Genomic DNA, 14,150 nt, shown 5'->3' with positions numbered 1-14,150 from the left:
TAACATATTTTTTATTTAGGGGTGAACTATCCCTTTAAATATCAATTAAAGTGGCAAAAACTCCCAAGAATGATTTGAACAATATGTACTGGCAGACTCCAAATGTTGATAGAAGTCAGTGTAACCTCCTGCGCGCGTCATGCTCCACCCCGTGTGTTTCGCGTGGCCAGGTCTCTTTGTCCGGAACTTAGCTGCGTGCACGCGCAGTCCTGACTCGAGATCTCGCCGCGCGCGCAAAGCGACTACTCAATTTCCACTCTGCGTCCAGACTGCAGACCAGCGCAAGAGGGGGAAACTTTCTTAAAACTTTTTATCGCATTTTCCCCCTTCTCTTTCTACAGAGCAAACTGCTTCGCGGAACTCTTCAACCGAAGAAGAAGCTGGTTAAGAAGTGCCTTACCCTTTACAGCATTGAACATGTGTGCGCGTGCATAGTTCTGGACGTAGCGCAGATTTGCTTTTGTTTTTCGTAAAAAAAAAAAAAAAAAAAAACTTTGCAAACGAAGAGCGAAAAGTCTTGAGCGCTTCACTTTTTGTTGTCGCTTTTTATTTGTTACACACTGCGGGATTGTTTCGCTCGTTATTCTTCAGAGGCCCGGTTTTTATTGCTCAAGAAAAGCCAGTTCGCGAGATCCGATCGTTTAGAAGTTAAACAGACACCGAATCCCCATGAGGAAATCAGAAGTGCGAATCGAAGAGATTTCGTGACTTGACTTTTTGTTTTGTTTTACTTTACTTTTTTCTTCGATTGATCAAGCAGTCAGCGATGAAGATGTTCGTTGTGTTCGCTGTGTGCATGTCGCTGGTGGTTTCGGCTCAAGCTGATCAGAAGCTAAAGAACTGCAACGAAGTCAAAACTGCCTACAGCTCCAAAGGTTTCAACGTCAACGATGTTCCCAACAAAGGAGTTCATGGTGAGTTGCACTGATTTTATTAACAAAAATAGTTTGTGATACTTGTAAATCATTTTTTTTAAATCGGAACACCAAGGCTCTTATACTAAAAAGCAACAAGTTATGTAAATACACAGTTATAAGTAAATATAACGCAGAACGTAATTCAGCTTGGCTGCAAATGCATTTTCTACTTTTTCAGAGTGTGTAAATTTATCTCTACCCCATATTGTTATTCTGTTGTTTTTAATATGTGCATTTCTAAACTTTTGTTTACACGTCATATTGTACTTCAGTAGGTAATTAAGGTAACTTACATAATGCAAATATACTGTCTACACTTCCACTTTTTGTTCTGTATTTGTATTATTGTAACTAAGTGATACTGAGAATGACAGTCTCATTCACCTTTCGCTTGCATTAAATTCATAAAATGAATACAATTACAGTGAATTTTGAGGCTGTCATTCTACATATAGAATTTTTTGGCCTACACAGAAAAGTTATAGATGTTTGGAAAAACATTTTTTTAGGATGAACTGCCCCTTTAAGTCGCCTTCTCCAGCTAACTTGCACGTTACCGCACCTCGGTTACTGCATCTTTTAAACGGGATGCAGCTCGTGATTAATTTCTATAGCTACAAGTGTTCTGTCGTTCCTCCCCTCCGCACCCCCAGCTACTGGCTTTGTTTCAAAGTGTCGTACTTTCTCATTGTAAGCGAGAGTCGGTCATCGGACAGTGATTGTCATTCAGAAGTGCTAATGCTCATGTAAATGCAGTGATTTTATCTGGAGCGGGATGGGTGCGGGGGAGTGGAACAATTAGCAGTTTTTAGATCCTCTTCAAGTCCTGAACTAGGAGGGGAACTAACCTCAGGACACAGTTTTGGCTATAACAACCATTTTTGGTTCCCCAAAAAACTTTCAGTGAAATATTTTCATAATGTATATATATTTTTTCTTAATGTGAATGACATTTTAATAATCAAAAAAAAAAAAAAAAATGGTAAGGTTCTACGTGGAACCTTTAGATGCTAAAGAAGAACCTTTTATTTTTTTTAAAGCGTAATATAGGAAAATAAGTAATGAGGAAAAAAAACATCTCAATCTTAAATGTATAATTTACTGCAAAATGCTGTGCATCCATACATCATGTGATTTGATCAATCTGAGCTCATCACTGCTCTGATTTGAAATCAGTCCCTTTTATTCACATACTAACTACACACATGCTATGATCTATAATGCAGGGAATGCATGCAAGCTTGGTGGTATGAATTAAATATATGTGCTCTTGAAACATTGTTTAATCAAATTTAAGGACCAGAATGAATTATTGCATAATATATCTGTTGTGTTCCTGTAATTCTTAATTGAACAGGCTGCTTGCATGACTGCTGAACAATTGAGCCTTAATTTTCCCTGTACTTTACTCCAGCCCAACAGGTCCATTGTCTTTCCAGAGGTGTCATTGTAATGCAAACTTTGATTGTTCCCCAACATCCCTGCATTTGTCATGTTTTATTGTGTCAGATCTCTAGTTTTTTTGTGATGGCTTTAAAGAATGAATTATAAAGGCTCGTTTAGAGGTTTGGGTGCAATGCGCGTGTGCCTCTCACAATGGTGCACAATATGCGTTGGGACCCTGCGCAAGGCTAACCTTAGCTAGCATGCCTTTGTCAATAAGAGACTGAGATAATTGATACTGAGAAAGTGACAAGGTCTGCTGTCGCTGAGGGGTGGAGGTCCTTAGAAAGCAAAAAAAGGAAGCACAAAAAGCCCTGCTTTGGCTTAACAATGTCTCCTGGTGCTAGGGAGAAAATGGTCCACAGGAGAACCTAATTGAACTTGTAGTGGCCCTCCCCAGTTCTGGCTTTCAGAGCTGGCCCTCTTCACCTCGCAGTCAAAACATGTCTTCTTTATGCTTCTGTAGTCCTAAAGCAGAGTTCCATCCTCATGCTTTGAGCCAGTCCTAATCAGGCAAATTGTCAAAATGACATCCCATGCATGACGATTTGACTGCCTTCTAGCAAAGGTATTATATTATTTATACACCGAAGCATTTTCCGCGTGACTCATGCGAGTCAAGAAAGGCAATTCGAACCAGCAGTTTCTTTTAAAGACCTGTTCGCTTGAATGTTGTTTTGCTTTTGTTAATATCATAAATCAGACGTTTCGAATGTTATGGCTTTTGCAGGCACAGCATCCAACACGGCAAGATTTCCTACAGCAGCGAGTATCTTATGCAGTGGAAAGAACTTGAGATCTTATGGTTAAAGGCTTGTTCAACATTAGATTGAAGTAAACCTAAAATGAGGAATTAATTTGATCTGCTATTATCACACATATCCACCACAAATTCCTTGTAATGCTATTTGTGTCTTTAAATGTTAGTTAGAAGTTCTCTGAAGAAACCCTTTTATAAAAGGGGTAATTTACCCAAATTATTAAAGAAAACTTTCATTTATTCACTTTCATGTTGTTCCAAGCGTTTATTATGTACTTTTATGCAATAATAAATGTTGAGGGATGTTCTTAGACTTTCATTGTATTGTCAACTTTTTACAAAAATGTGATCGTTATATAAAGAAGTGCATAAATGTTTGGAATGATCCCTTTACGATTTTTTCAACAAATGTGGTTAATGAATGATTATGAGTTACTTAAATACTTCACTACAACCCTTGACCCTTGAAGCGAAATGTTTTAAAAGCTAATTGTGTCCTTAAAGGGATAGTTCACCCAAAAATGAAAATTCTGTCATCATTTACTCACCCTCATGTCGTTCCAAACCTGTATGAGTTGCTTTCTTATGCTGAACATAAAAGAAGATATTTTGAAGATTGCTGGTAATCAAACAATTGGTGGTTGCCATTGACTTTCATTGTTTGTTTGTTTTTCCTACTATGGAAGTCAATGGCAACCACCAACTGTTTGATTCCTTTAACTAACCCTTAAAAAGCAAGTGGGATGCCAGGTAGAAGTGTATGAAAGTTGTAGGGTTTTAATTAGTTATAGGATCATGTTTTGGACCCCTAGCAAATAAGTTAGCTGAGATCTATACTTGTGGCCATTTCAACCAAGCTGTACTCAGGTGGAGTTTGTGGTGTGAAATTGGTGTTAGAATGTTTCTCTGCTGGATAAGCATGGTTTTATAAGGAGAAGCAGAGATCATTCTTCATGGTCAGAGTGCCTCTCTGGATCCTCACAGTTTGAGAGGACTGTGGATTATTGCACCTTTAGAAGCTTCATAGTTCTTTAAGCCGTGAAGTACATGGATCCCTGCTGAGGACTAAACCGCATGTATCCTCCAATCCTCAGCTAAACTGAAAGTACCGGCTGGCCTTCTTAAAAAAGCCTCACTGCTCATGATGGTTTGATTGGCCTAGATGTCATAAAACACATGTTTAAAGTGTCTCCCGCCCAGTGGCAGGCTGCCCATCTTCAAAAGTTTCAGAGGAGGAGTGGTTAATGCTGACCAGATCGATATCTCGCCTTGTCAACAGCTCCTCATAGCAATCCAGGAGAATGCTTTTCCCTGCTCTGGAGAAATCTGCTTTGCTTTACGTTGGCGGTTTGCTCTTACGTCATGCCTCAGGTATGGACAATGTCAAAGATCAAACATGTTTCCTCCCCTTTCTCCCGAAAGATTCATCCCAGTCTTAAGCACTTCAGTACATTATGAGACTCGGAAAGGTGATGACTTAACTTCGCTGGCCTCTTGATATTGTACAGATCAGATCTGAATTGGACATGCTTAATCTTTGGCCTGTAGCTTGGATTCATCAATGTAATAGATTTATTTTCGCAGGCCAGGCTTTTTTATTATTGCTTGCCTTGTATTTCACTTTGATAAATAGTTGAACGATTGTGTCACGTCAGAGATAAGCAGGTCAACACTGAATCTGTGAGCACAGAACTTTGCAGGAAGTAGTTCTGCCCTTTTCTAGTCCCTTGTGTGTTCATTAACTACTTCAGCTAATTTGGTAATGTTGTCAGCTACTTATAGAATTGCTGAATTCCTAACTTTTTTTTTTTTTTTTTTCTACTAAATCCATCATGGAGCTTTGGGTATGCAGTCAGTGCATTACAGATAAGATTGTAAATGAGATATAATTCAACTGTAAAATGCAAACAAACGACTATTTCCACTGATAGTCAGATGGGATGAGAGGCACAAGATGTTGAAGTTGTGTCAGGTCAGAGCATGCGAGCCCACCGCTCCAGCTAATCAGAGGATAATCGCTGGAGTGCGATTAATTAAAGAACAAATCATGTTTGATGTCACTATTGACAGCTGTTTGTATAATTATCAGGGTGGATGTCACTCATTAAATTAATGTTACTGTAAAATGATAGTCGAAATGCTTCATTATTTTATGAGTTAATAGATTTACAATGATTATGCACATTAAGGTCCTTCTACTTGAGATATTACAATTTGAAATAACTGTTCTATGTTAATGTATTGTAAAATGTAACTTATTCCTGTGGTGCAAAGCTGGATTTTTCAGCATCATAACATATGTCTTCAGTGTCACATGATCCTTCAGAAATCATTCTAATATGCTGATTTGCTGAAACATTTCTTATCAATGCTGAAAACATTATTTTTGTGGAAACATATGATAATTTTTTTTTCCCGGGACTATTTGATTCATAGAACGTTCAAAAGAGCAGCATTTATTCGAAATAGAAATCTTTGTATAATAAATAATGTTATAAATGTCTTGACTATCGCTTCTGCTCAAGTGAATACATCCTTGTTCAATACAAGTACTATTATTAATATTTCTTTAGATCTTGCCGACTGAAATGTAGATTATATTATAGTGTAATTTCAGTAGACACCTTTTTTACATTTTAAAGTCAGGTGGTGAAATAATAATTCTGCTAAAATTACAACATATTTTCTAAATAGTCTTTGACCCATGTCACCATGTGAAACATTAACTTTGCTGTTTGAAATGTCAACTATTAAGGTGTCTGTAGATGGTCCGTGTTTGTCCTGCTGTGGGAGAGACTGAAGCAGAGCTGATCTGTGGCTGTGCTCTCAGTGACCTGAGCACAGTGGATAACTGCCTGTAATTGAGTTTGGCTATCAGGAGGAAGTGGTCTAGTGAATGAGACCCAAGCAGTGTTTGGAAATGAGAAGGCAGGAGGAAAACGTAGTAGTGCCACCTGACCGGGCCAGTACACTCTAATGATAATTCAAACTATTTTAGGTTTTGGCAAATTGGTGGCTGATTCATATAAAGTCATGCTATTCCATTGGAACGTTTTTGTATGATATGCTTACACCCCACTCACGGTTAGATTTAGGGGTGGAACGTCTTGCTTATGATGTTTTTTTGTTTATTTATTTTTTTCGAGAAATTATACTTAAAGCGAATTCATATGACATTTTTTTCTAAAGATTGGGTGGACCAGAATAATTCCTAGACGCAGTACTGGTTACATCCAAAGATCTTCATGATTAACCATGACCTAATTAAGGAAAAGTTTTGCAGAAAGTCTTTTCCTCTGCTTCCTCTCAATCCCCCTCCTAAAAACCTCCAGAGAGCGACGGCCTGGTGGGGGGTAAGTGCAGTGTGTGTGAACAATGGGACGCCCCCTTTTAGCCCAAGTCTGCCCCCTCCTTAGCACATTCCACAGGGGACCACCAAGACCTCCTCACTGGGACCCTAAAGCCAGGAACGGCAACAAAGACTCAGCCGGAGGATCTTCAACAGAGGATTGACTGACCGTTGAATGAAAGAGGAGGGAGTTTTGACTGACAGAAGAAGGCCGGCAGTGAGAGGCAACTTAACATGTTACTAAGAGGAGCTGCCACTGCGTTTGATTGAGCGAGAGCGTGTGACCTGCTCACAGGGAATGTGAGGAACGCTTCAAAACTTTGCCCGGGGCGGGATTCAGTGGCTCTGACTCACCCTGAGTCATCTGTACGCTCCGAATGGGGCAGATGTGTACAGACATGAAGAAAAAAGCCCCATGCTTCCTCGGCCCAAGACGTGTGTCTCTTGTGACATTGTTAGTGTTGTTTGTGGTTTTCCCAGAGTAAATCTGGCACAGCACAGAGTGATGTCGGATGGGTGCTGTATAAAATCTGGCCCTGTGTTTGTGGCTTTCCACACTTGAAGGCAGATACAGGCTGCCACTGAAGTTCCTTGTTAACACTTCCCATTTGCATGCTGTTAAATCGACACTCCCTGGGCCCCCAAACTTGGCCGGTGGGTCTGTTCCTGTTCCCTTGCATCCCGCTGGATAGGGACTGCTTTGTAGGAAGTGTTTGTGCCGAAGCAGCTTTTCTACACTTTTTTTTCTTCTTTTCGCTCTCTCCCTCTCCTTGTGCCATTTCATCCATCCTGGATTTCTGCATAGTCTTGTCCAAGTGTTATCCCCCCGTTTCTTTCACTTGTCCCACTCCTTTCACCTCCCTGTCTGCTCTGTGTGTGGGAAGCTTTCCAGATGATTTTAATACCAAAACAGACCGCTTCAGCGAAGACTGCTGTTTGCTTAAACCCTTCCTCCCATGGCTTTGTAATCAGGCATTAGCATGGATGATATGTGCTGGAGTATTCGAGCAGATACTGACTAGAGTCTTGAGCTGTGGATACAGTTCTCCTTTGGGACATTCCCCTAACCTCATTCCTCAGAAAAACTCCTTGTGTGTGTTATTGGAGAGGTGGTGTCTTTTTTTCGTTCACTGTTTTAGTCACATTGGTGTTGGTGATCCAGCTGTGAGCAGTGCTCAGAGATCTTCTCCCAAGGTGTGTTTCTCACTTCCTAAATTCTGCTTAAAGCTGCATAAATATAACCAAATGAGAAATACTAGAGGTTTAACATAGATGTGGTGTGCTCTGCTTTCTCCTCTTGTGTTTTGTGTCTCACAAACATTTATATAAAACAAAATACTTGTTGCATATAAGTGCATCACAATATGTGTACTGTTATTGGAAAGTAGAGGGTCAGTAAGTAGAGTGTCAGGCAATGAGTTAAAATATTACAAAAGGTTTCTGTTTTAAACAAATGGTGTTTTTATTCATCAAAGTATCAGAAATATTTAGCAGCAGAACTGTTTTCCACACTGATGATGATGATAAATGTTTTTAAGCAAATATGCATAGTAGAATCATTTCCTATGGATCATGTGACACCGAAGAAATATGATTCCTGAAAATTCATCTTTGCCGCCAAGAATAAATTATATTCTAAATTACAAAAATATATATTCCAATAGAAAAGTTATTTTAAATTGTAAAAATATTTTGCAGCAATAGTGTTTTACTGAATTATTGATCAGATAAATGCAGCCTTGGGTAACATAAGCGATTCCTTTCAAAAACATTTAAAAACAAACTTCCCGACCCTACGCTTTAAAGGGTAGTGTATGTCAACCTGAAATGACATGAATGCCCATACAAATAAATATTGGGTTTGTGACACTTTAGAAAAAAGTTCCATTCATTAACATTAATATATTGTTATGAACCAACAATGAAGAATATTTTACAAGCATTTGTTATTTTATGTTAATATTAATATGTATCATCAACTAAGCATTAACTAATGTTAACAAATTGAACCTCAGTTTTAAAGTGCGATATGATTGTATCATAACAGCCTTAATGTAAAGCAGTAATGATCATTATGACTAAATGATGTCTGTGGTTTTTCTCTCGCCTTTCACAATCATTTGTGGCTGTTTTGAGAGCCGAGAGATGTAGGCCAGGGGCTCATCTGGGTTTTGGGCAGAAGCCCTCCACTCTGGGAATGTTCCAGATTTCCTGTAATCCCTGCTAATTACTCCCACGGCCAACATCAAGACTCCCCCTGATGAGCCTCAGTCCAGGGCTCGTTTAAGCCCGTTCGATTACCTAATTCTACACTTCATACACATGTAAAAAAGCATTTGGAGAGAACGGAGAATTGAGGTGGTGTGTGTTCGGGCAGACGGGCGGAGGCGGTTAAAGAGCTCCCTCGCAGACCTCTGTCAATTTAACTGACGAGGTGATGGGAACTCTTAAAACGGTCATCAAAACCAAATGTCTCGGCTCCGGTCCCAACTCTGGCTCTGATGTTTAAATGTGTTTTTTTTTTCCCTACTCCCCTATGACTGTTCAGTTTGCCACAAGTCACTCAGACAGACTCTGGATGAACATTTTTAAGGTGGGGCAAAGTCATAAGACAAAATGGAGGACCGTCCTGCAAAACCTCAAAATGGCCACATTTGATCTCATTTCACTCTTTGAGAGCAGAAGATCCTCTTATTGGATGATTTATTGACATTCCTGTCCATATATAATATCCTAGATGGTCGAGATGTCAGTCAGAAGCATAGTAAGTTTATCCCGGTGTAGGTTTCACTTATTGCTGCCGCTCTTCCCATCAACTTCATGGCTATCCAGTTTCCTAAGCCCAACAGGTCTATCAGAATCATTGTTGGAGTTTTGTAGCTTTGAGGACTTGGAAATATGATCTTTGGCCTGACCTCATCCTGCCCGTTGGCCCCTCTTTTTCTCTTTCTCTTTTACCATCCCTCTTCTTTCTTGTGCATTACCTCAATGCTTGTCCGTCAGTTTCGACATCTGGTGGATTTCAGCCGCTCTTAGATGTCGGTTATAAACACTGACAGAGAACAGCTCGGGCTTCCACTGCTTTGCTTTCCCAAAGAGGATACAATATAGCGCTCCTGCATTAAAACCTTTCATATGCTGAAGGTTAAGTAGGCGTTTTGTTTATAAAAAGCGGATTTTGAGTCAGGAAGAATGTAAGTGTGAAAATGAAGGGGATCTAGAATTGGAGAGCCATGTAGTGAGAGTGTTTGTGGTTTCAGTCATATGCGGCTTATGGTGGGCTTTCAAAATCTCCAAACAAGACGTGCTTTGACCTAGATAGAGCCCTCTTTTGAACCTCAGGTTGTTTGTGTGGATCTTTTATGGCTGTTTGAAGTTAAAGAGCTGTCTTTGCTCAGTCCTGTACTGTATGAGACACAGACTGAGAGAAATATACAGAAAGTTGAGTTGTGTGGGAAATGTCCTTCTGCTGACTATTTTTATACATGTTATGATGTACATATGCGCTCAACTCAAACTTTATGTGGTTTGAATGCTAAAAGAAAGTTGAAAAAAGCAGTGGATTCTAAGAGGTTTATGTGTTTATATGTATATTCAAGAGCAATCATAATAGATTTTTTTTTTTGTCAATTAAAAGCCAGTCACCACTCTATTCAAACAAAATATGAACCGTTATTTAGGGCTGCACGATTGCGAAAAAAATCATAATTGTCGATTATTTCCTTGAAATTGCGATTATTAATTAAGAATATCACAATTTACATTGAATTATGTTTATACCATTGTTTGATGCAACTGCATGCCGTATTTTTATATGAAAACAAACAAACTGATAACATTACTACTGAAAAAACTTTAGTGCTTTTCTATAGTATTAAGCCTCAGATGTCGAATATACATTGGATTAGTCTCTTTAAATAAAAAAAAAGAAAAAGAAAAATATGAATGGTATTATAATGTTATTCTAAAAACAATTGAAAAACCCTTAAGATTACATAGAAGGGAAAAAACAGTGCAGAATAACATAAGTGGACTCTGAACGATTAATTGCCACTTTTGAACTTTTGTTTGAAATGCATCTCGCAGTGAAAGCTTGCGTATACTGTTTGTTTTTGTTACATAGCAACTAATCTAAAGCTCTTTCATTTATTCCATATTGTCATGAAGAATTACAAGAAAAGATGTGCTTGGGAGGGGCGGCAAGAATTGTTTTATTACATTTTGATGATGTGCATCATCCTGTGTTTACCTCTTAGCATAACTTTTACTTTGCAGCAGAGCTTTGGTTTGGGACTATTGCCGTTTGAGGGGGAATGTGAGTTTCCTGCAATCCCCCAGAGCGTTTGTTACTATTTGACTGATTATTTTAGGTGATGTATTTATTGTCACTGCTCAGCCAGGCCTGCAGTTTCTCACGTTGGATCTTCCCACCCCCTGCGTACCTCTCTGCTGTCATCCATCTGTGTGTGTCCTCATGCAAACATGTGCACAGATGTTCATTTTTGGAGAGGGTTTGAGGATTCCTTCATTGTAGCATTAGAGTGAGCTGTGTCATCAGCTTTTCATGTTTTTTTCTCCTTCTCTTTTTCAACCCCCTCTTCCTTCTCGTCTCTTCCTGGCTTGTACCTTTTGCCCTCTTTTTCCTCACGGGTAAATAAACGGTGCATTCCAGGCTGTCAGTGTCTCTGCTTACGCACAGGCTCATTGTAATTAGTCTTTTATTGTATCTCTGGCTGGAGGAATTGGTTGGGGGTGTGTAATTGCTTCCAACTGAACTTTGCTCCATTTTGTGGAGCCGGTGTGTCCACTCCTTCACCATGTCCCGTGCTTGGCTCCATAAGGGGATGATATGTCCTCTGGTATTTCATGCACTGTTATGGAAATTTTTATTTGATCTATACATTTCCAGTGTTCCTGTAGATAAATGATGATATATTAAATACAACCCAATATTAAATTGGTTAACCGACCATCGTCAGCCTTAATCGATTGCATCTCTTATTGACAATTAACCGATAATCGATTAATCATTTACTTCCCTAGTTCAAAGATCACTTACATTATTCTGCACGTTAAGATATTAAGAACATGACAATTTATGGACTATTGGTCTCAGCCATTTCAGTGCATCCATAGAAATCGGCATCAAAATATTTTAATGTGCAGTCAAACCCATGTTTAACAGTTTTATGAAATCATTGTATTGATCTTGATCTTTTCATCGCCATGTTGTGCTTGTCAGGTTTCGCCATGAGATCCGACCCTGATTGGTCATTAACTGACTTCCATGAAGTTTGAATGAGAAACTTCACACTCCGGCATTTATGAAAGGACTATATCAGTAATGAACAACAGAGATCCGTTGATTCCTCTGTTAAACTCCAAACATGAAGTGTCCTGACTTTTAATGTGTCTGTGAAAGAGCCAGTCCAAGTTAAATGATTCACAATGAGGTGACCTGGGAAGTGGTGTAGGCAGGGAGCTTTTGTGAGTGGAGACAAAGCCCGAGACGGCACGCTGGGGCGGGAGAGGGAGACAGACCCGGAGTGAGAGGCCAGAGTGATGTTGTGGAATCTCCCCAGGGACTTCTGGGTAAATGTTCATGGATGGCAGCCTTTTGGAATGCTTACCAGTGGGGAGTTTTAATTGGCCAGAGGCCCTGCTCTGGTTTAGCAATCAGAGATTGACTGGTACAAAAGGATGAAAACTTGTGGGTGATCGCTCAAGTGTGTACATCAATCTAACATATGTGTGTCTCACTGCAAGGATTCAGGGTTTTTGAGGATTTACGAGGTATTAAGGCTCCCTGCCCGGCATCATACTTTACATCTGGTTTGTGTTTTGTGTAGTCATGTTGCTTTGTGCCTAAGTGCACCACAGAAGACCAAGAGATGGTTTAACTGCTGCGCTCTTACCCTGGTTAATGAGATCACACAAACATCCCGTGATTAAGAGTCAAGCGTTATGACTTGGTAGGATACGATCGGGACCTTGACTTTTGGTGAAAACAGCTGTATTGATTTGTTTTTTGCACTCTTATTTCCTCTTCATTAACCCACGTGCCATCTGAAAAGAAAATGTTGGTGGTTTGGTATTTTGACAGCTGTATGTGTGAGATTTGAATCCCTTATTAATTTAAGGAAGCATCATTTCGCACACGCTTTTCTTAGCCTTGTGGCAGACTGCCACGTGTCTTCATTTCTAATTCCCCTCAGCTGAAATTCCTAATCTCTGAACCGTTTCAAAGCAAATTTTGAGTGCTTGTTTTATATGATTTGAATGAAGAGCTCAGCAAGAAGTGGATTTAAACATTTCTGTGGGTCTAAATCTTTTTTGGATGTGATTTATGCGAGTTTAGAGTGCAACCAGATGTAGGTAGCGCTGACTGTAACTCTTTCAAACTTGAGATGTTTCTACTGAAACAAGGGTAGTTGACATGAAATACTTTTTTTTGGTATGTTAACACATCCTTCAGTGCAACATAATGTAGTTCATCTCAAAAAAGTTTCATGAATAATTCTAATGCTGTTTTTACGAGTTTATATTAAATAAGAGACTTACGAATATTCATATTTTTTAAGTTGCGATGTAACAGAAATGGAAGACATTTTGTTCAGTTGTTGATTTAATATTCACGGGTAAATGCTAGTTTAAAGTCCATTGCAATAAAAGGGCAGGGTTAAAATACACAGTGGAAAATCAGGCCATGATGTTAATTGAAAAAAATAAAAATATATAAATGCAGTCATTCACAATGAGATGAATAACATGCTTTTTAAAAAAACAGATAATGACTGCTTTAAAAGTCTGTCTCAATACAAGGCAATTTAAAATGAAGGTAGAGTTGTTGTTAAAATGACATTAATGTGATAGTTCACCCAAAAATTTAAATTCTGCCATTAATTACTCACCCTCATGGGTTTGGAATGACATTAAGGTGCATTTAACGACAAAACTTTTATTTTTGGCTGAACTATATCTTTTAAACATGCATTTTCCATTATGCATTAATATAAAATTTAACCTAAAAAAAAAATCAAGGATGTGTTTTGCATCAATTGTCCATCTACCACGGTTAAAAATTGGTCACATTCTTGACTGCACGATTACCTCTGTTAAACCATTAATTAACCAATTTGAAGGTGACGGAAAGTCTCCCTAGTCTAAACTTGTTTTCCTGTCATGAATTTGAATAGAATATTTTGGCCAAACAGTAATCTGGCGGTGGCTTTGTTTTGTCTATTCACTCTGTGTGTTGCTTCCTTTATTTCAGCCTTACCGGAAACAAAGGCCATAGTTTGCAGATCGAGCCCGTGTGTCCCCGCTTGGCTGGACTGTACCGTATTGTAACAGGGTTTCCTGCCCTGCACGAGTGTCAGTTGGGCCACTTGGCGTGGGATATCCTGCTCGTTAACTCAGTTCCTCATTAATATGACACTTGCCCCATGGGGCTGCAGAGAGATGTGTGGCTCAGAGGATCGCTCGTAACTGCAGATTAAATAGCAAAAGGGATTAGCAGCGCTCATTCCAAACAAGGTCTGATACGTGACCTCTGCGGATGGATCAAGTGAAGAACCTGCTTTTGAAATTGCCCAGCTTTGGTTCAGCAGTGTAACCTGTGAATGTGGCCTCAGAGGATCAGGGAATAGTTGGTGCTCTCCGTGGAGCATGAGGAGGATAT

The 14,150-nt window shown here is 39.3% G+C and overlaps 1 protein-coding gene across 2 annotated transcripts in view; it reads left to right on the top strand.

Moving 5' to 3' along the window:
* Positions 1-235: 235 nt before the first annotated feature.
* LOC113087076 (glypican-6-like) overlaps positions 236-14,150 on the top strand; it is a 34,827-nt gene continuing 20,912 nt past the window's right edge. For both annotated transcript variants that reach the window (XR_003285232.1, XM_026255543.1), the window contains exon 1: positions 236-914. Coding sequence is in view for 1 of the 2 variants with exons in the window: in XM_026255543.1 (XP_026111328.1) it covers positions 767-914 (148 nt within the window). In the remaining variant the exon portion in view is untranslated. The remainder of the gene's footprint in view (positions 915-14,150) is intronic.

The sequence above is a fragment of the Carassius auratus genome, unplaced genomic scaffold (genome assembly GCF_003368295.1).
Source record: "Carassius auratus strain Wakin unplaced genomic scaffold, ASM336829v1 scaf_tig00044443, whole genome shotgun sequence".
NCBI lineage: Eukaryota > Metazoa > Chordata > Actinopteri > Cypriniformes > Cyprinidae > Carassius > Carassius auratus.
This window is presented reverse-complemented; position numbering and strand designations above follow the sequence as displayed.